This window comes from Anas platyrhynchos, chromosome 1 (genome assembly GCF_047663525.1).
Source record: "Anas platyrhynchos isolate ZD024472 breed Pekin duck chromosome 1, IASCAAS_PekinDuck_T2T, whole genome shotgun sequence".
Classification (NCBI taxonomy): Eukaryota; Metazoa; Chordata; class Aves; order Anseriformes; family Anatidae; genus Anas; species Anas platyrhynchos.
This window is the reverse complement of record NC_092587.1, coordinates 59054121-59072457: the sequence shown is the minus strand read 5'-3', so window position 1 is coordinate 59072457 and position 18337 is coordinate 59054121. Positions and strand designations below refer to the sequence as shown.

General features: G+C 38.8%; 1 protein-coding gene across 10 annotated transcripts in view; it reads left to right on the top strand.

Annotated features, from left to right (window-relative positions):
• The first annotated feature begins 9867 nt into the window (after positions 1-9867).
• The window catches only part of MYBPC1 (myosin binding protein C1), an 81388-nt gene continuing 72918 nt past the window's right edge, over positions 9868-18337 (top strand). For 9 of the 10 annotated variants that reach the window (XM_038164988.2, XM_038164985.2, XM_038164982.2 and 6 more), the window contains exon 1: positions 9868-10025. In XM_038164988.2, coding sequence (XP_038020916.1) covers positions 10001-10025 — 25 coding nt within the window. In that variant the 5' untranslated portion in view covers positions 9868-10000. The remainder of the gene's footprint in view (positions 10026-18337) is intronic. The other variant, XM_038165007.2, reaches the window with a different exon arrangement.

Sequence of the window (18337 nt, the reverse complement as noted above, 5' to 3'; positions counted from 1 at the left end):
TCTTACCATATAAATGACCATTTCACTTCAGATATTTTGCAAGCCACAAAGATATTTTTTTTCCCCCTCTTAGAATCACAGAATCACAAAATGTTTTAGGTTGGAAGGGACTTTAAAGATCACCCAGTTACAACCCTCCCCTGCCATGGGCAGGGACATCTCCCACCAGACCACATTGCCCAAAGCCTCATCCAGCCTGGCCTTGAACACCTCTAGGGATGGGGCACCGTAGCTTCTTTGGGCAGATTGTTCCAGTGTCTCACCATCCTCATGATAAAGAATGTCTTCCCAGTGCCTAATCTAAACCTACCTTCTCTTAGTTTAAAGCCATCACCCCTTGTCCTATCACTACACACCCTGACAAAGAGTTCCTTCCCAGCTTTTCTGTAACCTCCTTTAAGTACTGGATGGCTGCTGTAAGCTCTCTCCGGAGCCTTCTCTTCTCTATGCTGTACAACCCCAACTCCCTCAGCCTGTCTTCATAGGGGAGGTGCTCCAGCCTCTCATCTTTGTGGCCATCCTCTGGTCTCACTCTAACAGGTCCATGTCTTTCTTATGCTGGGGACTCAAAAAAAAAAAAAAAAGAGAGAGAGAGAAATATTTTCATACTTAATTTGAGTGCCAACAGATGGCACATATTCTTCTTGTTTATGCAGTTAATGTGCAGGAAAAAAGTCCTGAGAAAGCAATCCCATGAGGGTTATTGAACTGGCAATAACAAAACAATGACAGCATAGTGCACAAATGCCATTCAGCCCCATTTGGGCTTCTCAAATATTTGTATTGTTATGGTTCCAGGCTGCTAATGCCTTAAGCCTCAGGCTCTAACTTGAGCAAGAAGGGTCTATTTTTGGATGAAGAATTTTTCCCATAAATGAGTGCCTGCAATACCAACATTAAAAAAATAATAATAATATAGTAAAACTTATGCTAAACTAAAAAAAAAAAATGACCCTAAACATCATTTTACCACCGAGAAATGACTCATCAGAACCCAGATATTAAAGTGTGTGCACTGAGATGCATTGCATTGCCAACCAAGAGGAGGTTTTGGGAGAAGAGACGTATCTGGATGGCTCATATGTGCATGAATGAAAGACTTTGGACAACATGTAGCTCTGTGGGTGCACAGCCACCAGCAGGGTGAAAGGCCAATCTGTTCTGCTGTGGCCACTAGGGAGCAGCCCCACAAGCCCTGGGGCTTTCTGCATGTGAGACAGCAGAGGGGAAAAGGGAAGGAACACGAGACCCCGCTTTTGGGCATCCAAGAGCCAAGTGGTCTTTCGTAACCACTTATCTCTCTGGATATCTAGAGTGGAGATATCATGTAGGCTGGTCATTATATTGAATGTCACCAGTAAAACACAAGATATGAGACATCTTTTTCTAAATTCACTTCAGCGTTGCTCTCTAAACCCCATTTGTTCAGCTCCCTAAACATATGTGCCTAGTGCCATCAGAGGTGCTTGAAGTTACTAAGACAGTCATATGGAATAGGTGGGTATGACACCAGACCTACTGATGGCCCAGATGTTCTGCAGGGACAATGGGATGCTAAGAGGAATACCAGAAGGCACTCTCACATGTTTAAGCATCTGAACTGAGCCCAGTGGCTAGACCTCCACTGTCTGCAAGTCTGGAAAATCTGGAAAATCTCTTCGAGAGGCAGGAGACCTTTTCTCCATTAACACTAGTGACAGGACCCGCGGGAACGGGGTTAAGCTGAAGCAGGGGAAGTTTAGGCTTGACATCAGGAGGAAGTTCTTCACAGAGAGAGTGGTTGCACACTGGAACAGGCTCCCCAGGGAAGTGGTCACTGCACCGAGCCTGACTGAATTTAAGAAGAGATTGGACTGTGCGCTTAGTCACATGGTCTGAACTTTTGGGTAGACCTGTGCGGTGTCAAGAGTTGGACTTGATGATCCTTAAGGGTCCCTTCCAACTCAGGATATTCTATGATTCTATGATTCTATGAAAAATGAGTTCAGGTACAGAAAATGTCTCTGTGCTTACTAAAACTTAAACACAAGGGATCTCACCCAAAAAGTCAAAACAAAAGGTATCTGTCCTGAACTCTGTATGTGCAGTCCATTGCAAAAGAAAAATATATCCACATGGGATTCCTCTTCCAGGGTTCACAGATCCAGAAAGAAGGCTATTCCTTAGAATAAGAGCCAAGGACAAGGACTGAAAGCTATATCTCTGGGATCCTCTTCTTCAACCCAATACCTCACTGAAGCTGCAAATCTCATCGCTTGTCTCTGTTTCTTCCTTTAACATATTCTCGTTAGCCTACTTTCTTCAGACTATTCATCTTAATTAGTGCAGCAAGTCCTTGTTAACTGATTTTAACAGTTGTTTTTAATATTTAATCTTACCTCTTCATGTAATGTTTTGATTTACAGCCAATCTTTAAAATTCCTGCTGGATATTTTCGAGAAAATTCAAACCAAAATCCTCCACCCATAAGGTTTTCCCCAGGAAAATCTACTCATCACTCAATTAAAAGACATCATTAATTTCCAGCCCGGTGCTGACTTGGAGTGACTGGAGGCTACAGTGACTTTGGAAATACTAACAGAAACCAGCATTGTATTCCTGTTACAGGCAATGCTTGTTCCTAAATCAAGCCAGGGTGGTGTGATGATGTTCCTGGAATTCAGACATATTAAGTATGTTAAGTAAAAGATTATATTTGTTAGCTGAGAGAGGGAATACACAATGCCTTTCATTGCACACTGTTCAGAGGAAGAAGGTAAACCTACAGCATCTGGTGAGTTCAAGGGTAGCCATAAAGTTATCAATTTTTGACAAAAACAAACAAACAAAAACAAAACAACAACAACAACAAAATGATTTCTTAGTGAAAAGGACAAGGCCTCCTGCTATCGAAGTGGAGATTCATAGCTAATTATTGCACGTTTGCTCTGTGCTCCCAGCGGATGGTGTTGCCTTTGCAGTTATGTCTCAGGCAGCCCATGCCCACTCTCAGTGCATCTGAGAGACCCCTTAGAAGTTCGCTGAAGGCTGAAAGGAATTTTATTTATTTCATCCAAAACAAAGGAAGAAAGAGACAGATAAGCTAAAGAAAACTTATCTCTGCACAACAGATGTTATTGGAATTAAGAAATCAATATGCAGTATTTCACGCGTATCTCAATTATCATCCAGAATAGGAAGCGGATGTTTATAAACGGTGGATCTCTGACACAACGAGGGTATAATTTCCCGTTAAACCTAGCACTATGTGTGTGTAGGTTGTAGCTAAGAGGGACAGTCCCACTCCCCTGCCTGCGGCTGTGTGCTCCCGTTGCCTCATGCCTAGCTATCATAGGGCTGCTGGAGGGTATTACTGCAGCCAGCTACACCAACAGAAATAAAGTATATCCTGCTCCAAATGAGTAGGATTCTTTCAGATCAGTAAGCTGAACTGGCTCATCCTGCATAGTCAACAGGTCTGATGCAAGACCTTCTGGCTGAGGAAGGGTAAAAGAGGGGAGAAAGGGCCCATCTTGCTAGCAACATTCTGCAGCTGCACTGGATTACATGTAACAGGAAACTATACCATTAGTATGTCAAACAAATTTGTCCAGAGTATTATACTATTATAATTATACTGCAGTTATGTGAAGAACAAGTCATTAAATAGGTAAAGAGAATACCAGCCCTAGAACTTGATACCCTTTATTCCATCTATTCACATGCAGCAGTAGTGTTTTAGTGAATGTAAACAGTAATGATATATTGTAGTAACAACAGAGATTAGAGTGCCATAGCTATCAGGCAAAAGAATGGGCTATCGCCCTCACTTTACAAAGAGGTAACTGAGGTATGCCCCAGTTAAGGATGCTGCTAGCATGAACTCTCCAGAACATCTAGGAATCGAATGCATTTCTGTTAAAAACCTTCACAGAATGATCTGAAGGTGATTTTAGATAGTGACAATCTGAATGGGAACTGCCACTTTGACAATATTTCCAGACTATCAAAAAATTAGGGTGAATTTTAAAGTTGCATTTTCATCCTCGTCATGACTGAACGTGGGTGCTTTTATTAGAACGTTGAAGAATTATGACTTTTGGATTTACATCACTCATCTTTATTTGTAGAAATATTTATCTACCTCTGTGAAGCATTACAGTTTGTAAGACTGCAAGATTTAAAATTCTAAAGGAGATATTTTAATCTCAATTTATTTCTTTTAGTTTAATTTGGTGTCTTGTGATGATTTTAACATATAAGACTGGCATTGTAACCACTAATTATGAGCTCTGCCTCTGCCGTTGCAATAAATCTAAAACTGTCTCAGAAATGTTAGTCAAAGTTATTTGGAATCCACCAGTCTAGTATTTCCCATAATATAGGGCATACATCTTTGGCTGCAGGAGGTTCCTGGAGAGTTTTGACACTGGAACAACTCAATTGCAATCAGGAGGAAAGCAGAGTTGGAAAAAATTACTTGTGAAAAAAATGTGTTACTGCTGGGATATTCAGTTATGGATTTCAGGAATTTCCAGGACTAAATTTCTACAGGCTTGTTTTTGAAATTCTTCTAACTTCTAGAAAGATAGACCAAATACTCTGAAACTAATTTAAAATTAATTCATCAAATTGAATGGCAAAATGCTATACTTGCATCAGAAAACACACACAAAAAATGCAATACTGAGGAGATCTGAATCCCAGTTTTTAATGACAATGGGGTGTTTTCCTCATCCAATATTTCATAGGGCAACACTGGAGGCACCATATCAGAGTGATTTATTATAATTTCCTGTGTCAATCATGTGCTCTTTGTAAACTTATAAATTTTGTATGCTTAATGAACAGATCAAATCTGGGCTGAAGAGAACCCTTTGTTATTCTGCATCAGGCATTCACAACCAGACAGTTTGCTGTATGATGGAGCATGTAAACCCAGCATGGGTCTTGCTTACCTAGGCATAGCTCAGGTGAGTAGTAGCTTCCAATTTCACCTGTGGAAGTAAGAACAAAAATCTGGGCTGCAATGTCTCTTTCCTCTCCTGGTTGCAGATTCCTCTTTCAAGTTTCCTCTTAAAAACAGAGTGAAATAAGCTTTGGCTCTCTTGAAGTCAATGGCAAAATTCCCATCACTTTTCCTTTCTTAGCATCCCTTATATTACATATATATATATTTATTCTGATTGATTCATCAAAGCAGTCGAAAGAAAGAAACTGCTCTCCTTCTTCCTCCTGCTGTTTTGCCTGCTGCCCTGACCTATGGACTTGCTCTTGACTTTGGTGCAGAGTGCCTCAGTGCGCTGGAATTTACTGTCAGAAAGGAAACACTGTGACTGCTATAGGACACCATGGGGCATGTATTGCTTACACAGTAATGCCACTCTTTGGGTCATTGTAAGGCAGAAGGTAAAGCTGACAAGTGGTGTTTATCTGTCAACGACATCTTGTACGTGCCTTGAAGTGTCTCCAAGCCGACTGTCTTGGAAAAAAGTAAAATGCAATCTAGGCTTTAAAGATTAATCTTCCCTCATCTTGCTGCATAGAGTAAGACCCCATTTGTGGATACTACATCTATACAGAAAATATTTCTCATCATTTTTCAACCAAGGTCACAACTTATTTACACGATAGAAAAGAACAGAGTAGAAAAGTCTTTTTCCTGGCAGGTCTACAGTGTAAGGCTGTGATCAAACTGAGCTGGCCAGGTAAATCCTGGTATCTTTCATCAATACTAGTAAATTCTGTAAATATGTAAGACCAAAAGGACTGCCTTCACAAACCAGATAGGGACTTAACAACAGCAGCTACACTGAGATGAAGCATTCTTCCATGCTGAGGTATTTCCCTCTCTTGCAAAAATAGAATTTGTACATTTTTCAGTTGCACATTTTTAGTCTTCCACTTGCCAGTATGGTAGAAATTGAAATAATTGATTTGTTCATTTTATTGGCAGAAAAGATGCCCTTCAGATTATCAGTGACACCAAAAGAGATGAATGTACCAAAATCTAGAATGACCTATATTAAATAGAGTATGTGGCAAACGCAGAAGCTGAGCACAAAATGACATCCCTATGAAGTGATTCTGCTGCAGAAATGGAGAATGGGATTTTCAGGCTTTGTTCCAGTAGAAAGGGATGTGGGACTTAAATGGGGCTTGGGCATTGTCAAACTTCTTTCCAACATCCTCCTGGAAATGCATGTTTATTGGTCCTTTCCGGATGGAAGGGAAGGCTTGTTTGCTGCTGCTTCATATTGATTTTCCTCAGACACAATAAATAACCGTACCCCAGATGTTACAAAACTCCAAATATTATAACTTATGAGAAGTGTTTTTCTGTTATATGTTTTTATTTTATTTTTTAATCAATACAAAATGAGATACTATTCATTTTTTAGTGAAAACTCACAGAGACACCAGCATACCAAGCAGTCCATCCACCCATCTACCTAGATTGAGAGAAATAATACATTGCAAGCCAGCTCCAATTAATTTTAAATGATTTCAGTGAATTACAAAAATTCCAAATAAAAGACTAAAAAGAAATAATCCTAATAATCCTAATAATCCTAATAATAGCAGTCTGATAATAAAGACATTCCCATGCAAGATAAGAGGCATATTCAAGACTGACTTGAATGTATCAAAGTAGAGACCTAAGTGTAAGTTTGTTGTATGTAGTTGAATCCCCTGGCTACAAATTGCATGCTATTTTGAGCTGTATATCAGCATTTTGGGGTTCAGTTCCAGATACTGTCTTGTGTAGACTTGGAATCCTTCCCCATTCTCTAAACTGATCATTTCTGCCCAGCATTCTTGTTTCGATGGACCGGCTTTTGTTGATATCAGTAAATATTTCAGTGGAAAATTTTTAAACACTTGAGTTTCTGAGGCCTTGCAAGAATCAATCCTGATCCTTTGGCTGGTTGACAAGATGAAGATTTTCCTCTGGTAACAAATAGACAGTGACTTACTAGAATAGAGATTGAAGTCAGTGAGAGAGTTCAGTCCTAGGAATAGCAGCAAATAAGAAATTATGGATGCAGATCTAGCAGCTGCAAGAACAAATAAAGGCTTTGGATGTATGACCAAGGAAATTTATTAAAAACAGATGAGACGGAATGATTTAATTATCTGATGCCTTGGTTAGTTGCTGTTTGGAAACCACTGAAGGAGCTGGGAGCTGAACAGAGTTAAAATAGGACACTCATGCCTTGGAAAGAGACCACAGTAGGACAGCAACATTAATTGGGAGAGGAATGGAGGTGAAGAACTCAGAAAGTTTATTTTTGCCCCCTGAGGTCGATGAGATGAAGGCTGATGGTGGTACACAAATTACAGAAAGGTTGTATCACTGGAATTTTTGGCCAGAGTGGGGGAGAACATAACATCAAATGCAATGAATTATATAAGTATAATGTAAGGGTAGGAAAGAGTGAGCAAATTTTCAGATGATTGCTACTCCACTGTTTTGGTTTATTCCATGCAATTGAATGGCCTTTTGCTTGCACTTTTGACTGGCCTTTACGTAATAGACCTCAAGAAGAACACATCTTTCCACATACTACAAAGGCAACTATAGTGTTTTGTGATTATTTTCCTACACATGATTTTACTTTTTCTTCTGCTGCCTAGAAGAGGTTATAGAGCCAATATGGAGCCTGACTATACTAAGACTAGAATATACACTAGGGCATGGGCTGACATGTCCTGTAGAGATTGTTAGCATGTGCCCTGCTACCGTTTTGCTTTATGCCAACAAGCACTCTTCCATCTATGCCTAAGCACAATTCAGGCACATGGCAGCAGCCATGCCCTGTGAACATTTTGGTTGCAGTCTGCTTCTCTTGGGGCAGAGAGGAAGTTTTGGTGGATGTATGAGAACTATGTCCTTTCATTTGCCCTCAGAGCCAGTGAGTGCTCTCAGCACTGATTTGTTTAGTAGTATAGAGGTAGTCCCTGACTTACATGCTGTCTTGCTGCAGAGGAAGCCCTTCAAGAATGTAGAGGTATTCATGGCCTTCGGTCCTTTCTCACTGTGAGATTCTGAAGGAGGTCCGCTCTGTAAACCACCTGGTGCTAATCTGCAACCATATTTATTGCTTGTATTAGCAGAAGTGTCCAAACACACAGTTCTCAACACCTCTTGGCTTTTGATGGGTGAAATGCAAAGCAAACTGTAATTATATCTTACAAAAGCATGCTCAAGAAACACCATACTGGAGAGAATCAGGAGTTGCACTTCATTCCCTTCTGGTTCCAGCCATTGAAATGTTCAATGCCTGTGTAGGGACAGAAATAGAGGGAACAGGAAAAAAATGGTCTCTACATTGTTATTAGGTCTGTACACACATCAGTTCCCCAGTGTTACCACAGTCATACATAGACATACAAAATCCCCTGTTACCTAATTAAGGTGTCATCCTGTTTGCTTTCCAAGCACAGGAATTATTTTAGTGATATAAGCAGGTTTACCTAGACAGTGATATGAAAACAAGGGGGAAATAGCTTTAACATTCTTTGTTTAGGTTCTTGCAGGCAGGAGTCAGTGTGAGTCATGTCTTTCTCTGTATTTTATAGGCATGAATTTTATCTGACATGAATTAGTCAGATAATAAAACACCACAATGAGTATGGCAGAAAAAGCCTGATGAGGAAAAATGCTATGTGATAGTCTGGTCTATTAAAGAAACAAAAGAAATGACCACCCCTTATAAAACATATATGGAATTTCTAAATATCCAGAAATCATAGAGGAAACAATCATGCGCTAGCTAGAGGATAAACAGGCACATGACTACTCCAACTTCCTAACTCCTATGCAAAGTTGTAAAATATGATTTCTATAGTATTTGGGTATATTTGTGCAGGCTGTCCAGTAGCCTAATTCTTACTGGTACATGACAATGATTTGAACACCTTCCTGTGTTTTAACAGCCCTTCAGAACCACTTTATCGCACTACAGTTTTGTCTTGAAATCCTAAAAGTGCATAAGAAAATAAATCTTTGTACCCATGTTTAACTTGACCTGCAGTTCTATTGCCTACATATTCATAGTTTAGGTAGGAGTTTAAGAGGAGGATAGGCCAGTGGCTTAGTATAGTGGCTCACTGTGTCTGCTGCAGATTGGATTTCCATTCCTTCTGTATGGCTTCCTGGCTTGGCAAAGGCAAGGAGTATAACATCTCCTGGATGGGTGGAAAGGAGAACATCTCATCTCTCAGCAGTGACATCTCCAGTTAATGAGATAGAAGTGCTGAAAGGAACTCTACAGTCTCTACCTAAGCCAAAATAAGGATGTCTCTTCCTCAAGGATCCTCAGGGAGGGAAAGGACCCAAGAAAGTGTAGCAAATGTAAACAGAAAGGAGGCATGGAAGGTCTTCACTGCTCCAAACAGGAGCACAATAATAATTTTTTTCTTCATTAATACCACAAAGTACTTTACTATGCACTTCTTCATCTTTGCATCCCACTTTCTTTCCAAAGAAGGAAGTGAAGTTTAATCAAAAGCATCCTGCTCATACTTATTTGTCCCTTCTATGTTGTGAAAAGAGGTAAAACTATTTAGGTAGTTCCTATTAGCTCTGCACGCAGGAGGGGCTCTTTAATAGCTCGGCAGTCACTTTTTCAACCTCTATCTGCATGTGTATGCATGTCTGTGTGTTACAAAGAGAGAAGCAGGGAGCGAGCAGTGCAGCTGAATTTAGAAAGTTATAGATGTTCTCATCAGCCCCATGCAATGCAGCAGAGATTCCTTCCAAAAGCCAAGGGAGCAGAGGCTGCAGACAACAGATGTGAGAGGGGTTCCCATAACTGTCAATTTTCAAAGTGTTTGCATTGAAAAGAGAGGAGGTGCTATTTTGATTGATATTTCAGTTGCAGTATATAAAGCAGAGGAATTCTTCTCACCCTCTGCTTGTCATACTGATCTGCATACTCTCTCAGCTGGACTTGGGGCTACTACTTACTGCATCTGAAAGGCTGAAACTCCCTAGGAATAAAGAGTTCTTTTAACAATGCCGGAACCCACCAAGAAAGATGGTAAGCATAGCAAATATTAGCTGAACATTTCTTAATTATGGGAAACCTGAGTATGTGCACACACATACAAAACACTTTTCAGACCACCTTGCAAATTTCAAAAACAGTAACATCTCATAGTGAAAGCCTCATAAGAGCATTACATCATGACAGATTGCTGATTCTTTTAAACTAAGATTACTTTCAGGCAGAGATATAAGGCAAAACTGCTTTGACTTCCAACTACTTCAGAGAACAAACAATGGCTTTACAGAGATACTGAGAAACCGCTTCATTGGGCACATACTGTATTCGTTTTTAAAAGACTGCAGAATTTTTGCAGTGCAATCAATAATTTCTCTATAGGTAAGGTATCTAGACTGGAAAACAAGGTATAAGCATTTCTTACGTCTTTAAAAAGCAACATGTTGATATGTATTTCATTATCCTCTTGAAAATTAGGTTGTAAAAGTTATTCAACAGAAAAGATATGTTCATAAAAGCTTTAAGTTTCTGATGAAAATACATTTTATATGTATATGTATTCTATATGTCAAATGCATAAGGGAAGAATATAGTAAGTTTTTCTATACAGATCAAACTAGAATGATACATTTTGCCACACAGAAATTATTATTTTATGCTTCAGAAGATTAGTTAAGGCAGTAATACCAGCCCCTTCTTTGTACTATCAAGTTGACAGCAAACAAACTGATTACATAGTCTCATAGCAAGATACAAAATCATGTACATTGGAGACTGTCCAAATTATTAATTTATAACATTTTAAAAACTAGCATTTATTTTTTAGTATTTTGGAAATTTAAGCTAAATAAGCCTCTTATACTTGCAGTACTTCTATAGCTCTTCATTATTTTTTTGTTCAGGTTTAGACATTTTTGTTAGAAATTTTGATAACTGTTGTTTAGCATTGGTGATATTCACAGTTTCTAAAAAGCCACAAATGTGCAGATTGTATATGCTTTGAAACTACAGGTGAATAAGAGGTATACAGACACATTCCCTAATGCATTCCCAAATGCAAAACTGAATTTAATCTTAAAGACAATCTTGTGGAAAGAACAGAAGTCATTAAACACCATTTGTTTCCCATCAATTCTGAAAGGTCTGATAGGCCCTTGTGTGTAGTTTGAATGAGTACTTTTAAAACTGCCCTTAATCTAAAACTGACCTAAATTCTTAAAAAAAGATTTTAAACTGACCTATCAGTAGAATTTGCTTTATTTGAAAAGTCATTTTGAAATATATTCTATTTTTTGTAGAAAGCAGGAGCAGAGCAGAGCAACTATCAGGAATATTAAACAGTTTAAGCACCTTGTCGGGGTGGGAACATGTGAAAACTAAACTTTTTGCATGGCTGAATCTTAAGCAAGTAGTGTTGACAGACCAATGCCATCATTTTATTTACTGGTCCTCCTCAGTGCTCGAGGACAATGATGGATGAAGTATCCATCTGAAAATAGCTACACCAAGTGCACGTATTAATGCTAGAGCCTAATCCTCTATATCAAACCTAGAGCCAAGACACTTCTAGAGTGTCTTATTTGTAATTCAAATGATTTACACATGTATTAAGTGTCCTTTTTATTTGATCTGTTATTTGACTGGAAATTACACAGTGTAATCAGAATGCATTCTGTGACTGACATCTAAAAAAAATAAAATAAAATAAAAATTAAGTATTTCTGCACTTTCAAAAGATATATGTTTTGGAGAAAAAATGGTCTGGAGGTTTGTGTTTTAAAGATTATTATTCTATTTAAGACTAGATTGTTTCACAGATGTTCTTACAATACAGTGAATATAAAAGTAATTCTGGGGTTGTGCTGTTATTGACTCTGAACCAAAATACCTTGACATTGGAACAACTATGTGACTTCTGGTGAGTCAACATTGAGATACATAAACAAAATTGAAGCTTTATGTCCTGATGGAGCTAAAGTTCACAGATAGGAATGAGCTCTAGAGAAGTGATAGGTACAGGTTGTACAGTGGTTCTTCTTCATTGCAGTCAGATTATTTGCAGCCACTAGCTAATGGTGATAACAAACTTACACTAATGTACTGAAGAGATTAGCTGCTTCCTAAAGATTTTTGATAGATTAAGAACTCACCTGAGCTACTGGCAGTATTTAACTATCCTAGTGCCAAGAGCGTTTGTAGTGGTACTGGTGCTATTAATAGTACTCTACCAGTGCTACTACTGGTAGTAGCTCTACCAGTAAGAATTCAGATACAAAACTGTCCATCAGATGTCTGTTCTCAAGCTAATTTCCAATGTGTGAAGTATTGGACACAATTAAGTAATAAAGATTTTCTGTGGACTGACCACATTCTGGCAGACACAGCTGGAAGGGCTCCCTAAGAAACCATTGTGGGCTGACTGCAGTAGAAAATGTTTCGGCATCACAGAAGTACCTAATTAGTACTTTGCTAATGTTTCCAAAAGAAGCAATCTATATGAACGATCCCACACTCCTTATTGTCACAGGACATTCCAGTTAAAAACAGCATACACAAGAGCAAGTAGCTGTGCAATCAGAAACTGGCTAACATTTGAATGTAAAGAAAATCTCAGCTTTACATTTTTTGTCACTGCAGTCACTGAAATAAATAGATATTTCAGGCAGTGCTGCAGCAAGCACTCAGGCTAGTTTTGTTTGTTTTGTTGTTGTTGTTATTTCAAGTCAAATTGTCTTTGAGATATTTTAAGATTATTAAATTACCAAAGTGAGAAATTTATAGACTTGGTGAGAGCGTAGCCTCACAACATGCTCTTAACAAATAGGATCACCAAATTAAGCACACCACTTGGCTTAGAGAAGATTGTTGGAGCACTTCAGCCTAATCAAATTCGTAACTGTAGAAACAGCCTGATGTAAGGCCTTAACTGTACTCCTAGAGAGTCAATATCCTATAAACTACATTGGCTGTGGGTTCCTTGAAGTATATGGTCATGTCATTGTAAGATTGTTTTGTCTTGGTCTGTTTAAAATTTCACACTTGCAAGGTGAAGACTAAATCAATGGGTGTCCCATTAACTGATCCCAGCGGACGACTGGAATAAGACTGCGATGCCAAAGACCTTTCTCAGTGCATTTAACTTTAACAGCCTTTAGTTTTCCTAGTGACTAATAAAATAACCCTCCCTCACATAATTACTTCCTGTAATTTATTATAATCAGTCAGCCAATCTTTCCTCTCGTCCCCTTTCCTTTTACCAATATTCATAATAAGAGCTGCCCATTAATTAGGTGCCCTCTTAAACTGTCACAGGCCATGGCATTTGGATATGCTTTTGTAGAAGTGCCAAGTCTCTCAAGAGCAACGGTTGCAAACTATTTCTGGGCAACATCCCACAGGGACAGCTGCAAGTCAGTCCCCAGTAGGCAGCTCTGTAAATTTGCCTTATTTATTCTCCCCAATCTAGGAAATAACTCATGGCCATGAGTTAAATGACCATGCCAGATTTTAAGCTAAAGCATTTATCAACTGTCTGCCAGCTTCATTTTCTAAGGGTCTGCAAGCTCTGCTTGAATACTGCCTGGAGCAGCCACATACTGGCAAGGAATCAAAATAAAAAATCAGTGTGTCTACTTCTGCCAGCGCTTTAGTAGAACTCTTTTAGATCTATAAACAGCAGAGATTAAAAAGTTCTGAAGAAAGCTATGTGCAAATTTTGTCTGTTAGAAGGGTGATCTTTGAAACACGAAGAAATTTGTGAAAGGAAGTAAACAAGTGCATCAGTAGAGACTGCTTTGAAGACGTGACAACAGTGTTCTCTCTGAAGAAGCCCAGTTGAAACAGCCGTTACTTTGAAACGTGACCAGTTTTTTTCATCATATCTCTTCTGTAGTTATATTTGCATTACATTTATAGCATTTACATTATTTAATAGCATGATTAGGTGTATCAAGATAACTGTGGCACTAGTAGACAAGTTTTACCAAGGATAGTCATATAAATCATATAAGTAGATATTTAAAGCAGTGTTCCAGAGGGAAATCAATCTCAGTATAGGGATGGATAAAAATTAATTAAAGTGGGATTTATTTTAATATCATATTTGCAAGACTAGACAATTTTTTGGAGGTGAACAAACAGTTAAATGGAAATTTTGCTTAAGCATATGAATTTGGCTTTCACCAAAATTAACATAACACTGCTGATCGAAAGTTTTCCTGAAAATCCGAGAACCCAGCATGTCAACATTGTATAACATTGCTTTGTGCTTTTCATGCAGAAGGTTGAATGTGTAGAATCATTTTATTATGGCACCAAACTGGGTAATGCAGCTGCTGTTGTCCTTGCTGCATAGACACATGCTTCAGCAAGGCACGAGGAAAGCATACAGACATTTATCTTCTGTCATTATCTTTGCCCCTCTCCAGGACTGACTGTAAAATGCATTCCTATTATTTCTAACTACCTTCAGTTTTGGAGCCCAGTCACGCTCAAAACTAGGCCCGTATGCATCAATTACAAGCACTGTATTAAAGTCACACGTAAACAAATTTTGATGGGGGAAGAAGGAAACCCTAACCCCTTATATTTTTTCCTTAACAATTCTTCAGAAAGTTTCTCTTCATCACCTCTAACTAATAAATTCAGATCTCTTACAAATGGAAAGCAAACTTACTCCTTACTGTTATAATTAGCTCTACTGGAGTGGGCATTGCTCCCATCCCAAACTCTATTGAGCCCATGTCCTCCTGCATTGATCTTGTTGTATGTTAGGATCTGAGTTGTTCTTAGACCATCTTTGCCCTCCCATAGCTAATTTCCAAGTGTTGCTCCCACACTTCCTTCTGAGATACTAGTCCATTTTGGATTTGTTCTTTGACCTTCTGCCTCCACTGCTCTGAAGTTTAAGACTACTTTTCCAACCAGATTAACTTGACTGATAGAAAAAAAAGGAAAGAAAAAGAAAAAAAAAAAAGAAAAAGAAAGAAAAAAAAACTGGCAAAGACAAATCTTAAAACTGGCTTTGTTTTGGTTTGGGTTTTTTATGTTTCTTTTTATTAGGATGTAAATGAAGGAACTGCATTGATTTTGATTTTTTTCCTTATAAAATGCGTTGATTTTATTTTAATATTAGGTGGATAATGCAAGATTGATCTGGTTTACTGTTGCTCTTACTGGAGTTGAAAATCTGTTCCACCCTGTGCAAAAAGCAGTACCTCTATGTACTTGAAAAATATTTAACATTGTCATATTAAAATCAAAACTCTGTTGAGTTTAGAAGAAAATAAAGGAAATGGCTTTTTAGCAGACCAAAGGGTACTTGTACTTGGCAGAACTGCAATTAGCAAATGCTGCCTTTGTGCCTCCCTTTGCTGCACCTGTTGGGAAGATAAATAAAGGACTGCCCAGTTCTTTCCCCTCATACCTCCTAAATATATCACATTAAGAGAGCTTAAAAACAAACAAAAAAGTGCTATAGTGTACCTCTGGTACATGAAAAACTGGATGAGTTTCTTCATTTTAGTTTTAAGAGATATATTACATGAAATGGCAGATTCTGTGGTCACATAGCCAGGAAGAAAAAAAAAAATAACAGTGAACATGAACATGAACAGTCCTTGAGAAATATACATAGTAAAACATAAAAGACTCTGTTTCAGGAGGGGACATCCAGGGCATTCTTTGAACCGAAAGCACAAAACAAATTTGAAGAGAAGTTATCTGAGGAAACTTGTCTTGGTATAGGGCCAAATACTAGACTCTTTACTCAGGAAAATGCAGAGATGTCCAGTTTATTGGACATCCTAATGTAATAATTGATTTAGAGTGAGGGCAAAAAGTTTGTTCACATCCAGACTCTAATGTGGCTTTGCACTGAATATAAAAACATGTAAAAGAAAGGAAAATGAAAGAGGATAGAAACGTTAACTTCAGCTCTAAGCAGAGTTTCTCAGTCTCACTGCAAGCAGCTTTGTCTCTTGAGTGTTCAGAACTGTGTAGCTGACTCACAGACACTTCTCATCCCCTCCGTCCCCCTCTGCTGTGAGTCGCTACTGAAGTAACATTTCTGAAGACTCCAAAAAAAAAAAAAAGAAAAAAAAAAAAAAAAGGTCTTTTTAGCCACTGTTAGGCACCCAACAATATGAAAATATTTGGATTTTTCTGTCTTTCACCAAGGGACTTTTGATAAAGGTACTTTATCAAAAAAGGTACCAAAAAAGGTACCTTTATCACCAACAGAAGATTTTATTCTTTGGTTGAGGAATTGTTGGTATTTTAGGAGTTAGGAAGAGACTGTCCTTTAAATTTTTTTATAAGCTTGCAATCATACAAAGATCTTAATGTGCTCTACACTGCAATGGAAGGAGTCTGGGCTAGGAACCAGATACCCAAATGGAAGTGAGGGCAATTGAACTAGGTGTCCCCACTGCCCCACTGCCACCAGAGTTGCAGAGAGCAGGCCATTACAGTCAGGGGAGCCCAGACTGCTCTTCAGCTTACTACTTCAGTTGCCTAACATAGATGCCTACTGCCATATGAGACACTCTAGGATACAAGAAATATCCATGTGGGTCTGGCAGATATGACTCAGGAGCTGAGATTGCAGATCTGCAACATCCTGGAGAGGCAGCTAGAAACCAGGAGGGTGTGCTACAGAAACTGAGTGTTAGTGAACAATAAGGCTGCAGAGTTATTCTCTATATCTTGACGAAGTAATGTTTAAGGATTTTCAGCAACAGACAGTTTTATGAGAAGAGAAAGGGAGTGTTCCATTCCAGCATTATTTGCAGTGAGACAAAGGAGTAAACTCACTTTGCATGTGGGACTCTGCCTCAGTACGTGAGCATTTGGCCCAGATTCCTTGGAGCAGAGGAGCACCTTTAATCTGTTAGATGCACTGATTATCTGGGTAGTTAAAAAAAAAAGGTGCTACTACTGCCACGTTTTTGTGAGTTGGGAGATCCAGCTGCTTTTACTTGCTCTGCTTTTTATAAGAAAGAGTCATTATATTTTTGTGCACAGCTAAGATGAATGTTTAAATCAACTCAAATGTAAATGTATTTTTTTTATATCACTGAGAAAACAAAAATGGTAAAATGCATTGCCGTTCAAAACAAAATTAACTGAATTAACTCTCCTAAATTTTGCTTAGTTCCTACAACAGCTTTAAGCTTTTAAATTAATGAATGGTTACATCAAGGACATTTCAAGCTATGAAGGACAAACACTTTTTATGTTAAATAATAAAATATTTCTTAATATTCTGCAATGTGTTCAGCAAAACACATGCAGAATTAGGAATATCCATGAATTCCAATTTCTGGAAGTTCCTCTCCTTAATTTGTCATGCATAGTTTTAGCTCCTTGAGCTCACTGAAAGAGCAAGTGGATCAGCAAAGACAAAGGCTCTTATAAAGAGAGTGAATTAGAGCCAACATTCAGTTCTGTGCTTGAAAAGTTTGTACGTCTTCGGAAGCCATTCTAGCAAGGTTTTGAAGGCAGATTCAGGCAACCTTCTCTGCTTCCTGAGACATTGTAGGGACAGAGATGAAGTAACTGTGGATTTCAGAAGTATGAAGATAGATAGATTTCTGCCCAGAGACCTCTCAGAACCTGGAAAAATGTGGAATTCTCTATAAGGAGTGGTTTCTCTCCCCACTTATCCATGTCTGCACTGTTAAGGGCATCTCCATAGAGCAGTCAGTGGGACTCAGCCTATGCAGTGCAGGATGGCTTGCATCCACACTGCTTAGAACTGCCTTCTGAAGAAGACGGTCACACACACAACCCTTTACTTGGCCCAGTGCCCTTACATGCAGTTTCAATTAAAAGTGCCAAAATAACCTGTGGCCTCTTCTGTGGTTAACCATGATGGTTTAGATGTCATAACACTGAGACGTTGTATGCCCCGCTGTGGGGTTTTGCTGGATGGGGATTGATTTAGGATGTTACACCTTCTAGAGAATTGTCAGCACATTGTGTAACATATAGTCATCTATGGCACTGTCTCAGCTGTGCTGCATGTAGAGAGCATCGAAGGAGTAAACCATTCAGAAAACTGCCTTGTCTTGGAGGAAATTTATTTCTTCCAAGGAAGACCCTCAGGAGCAAGGTAACTTGTGAGTGTGTTGGTGAATGTGACTGTCACGCAGTGCAGAAAGTGGCAGTACCAGGACATGGGAACATGGCTGGGTGACTCATTTCACAGCTGAGAGCCCCCCCTATGTCATCTCCATCTTCCCCAGGGCATACAGATGCCACAGTGTGAAGGGAATCCTACTATGTCTTGCTCCAGTGGAACATGTTCAAAATAGTCATCACTCTCCCTTCACTGGAGATTAGGAAAT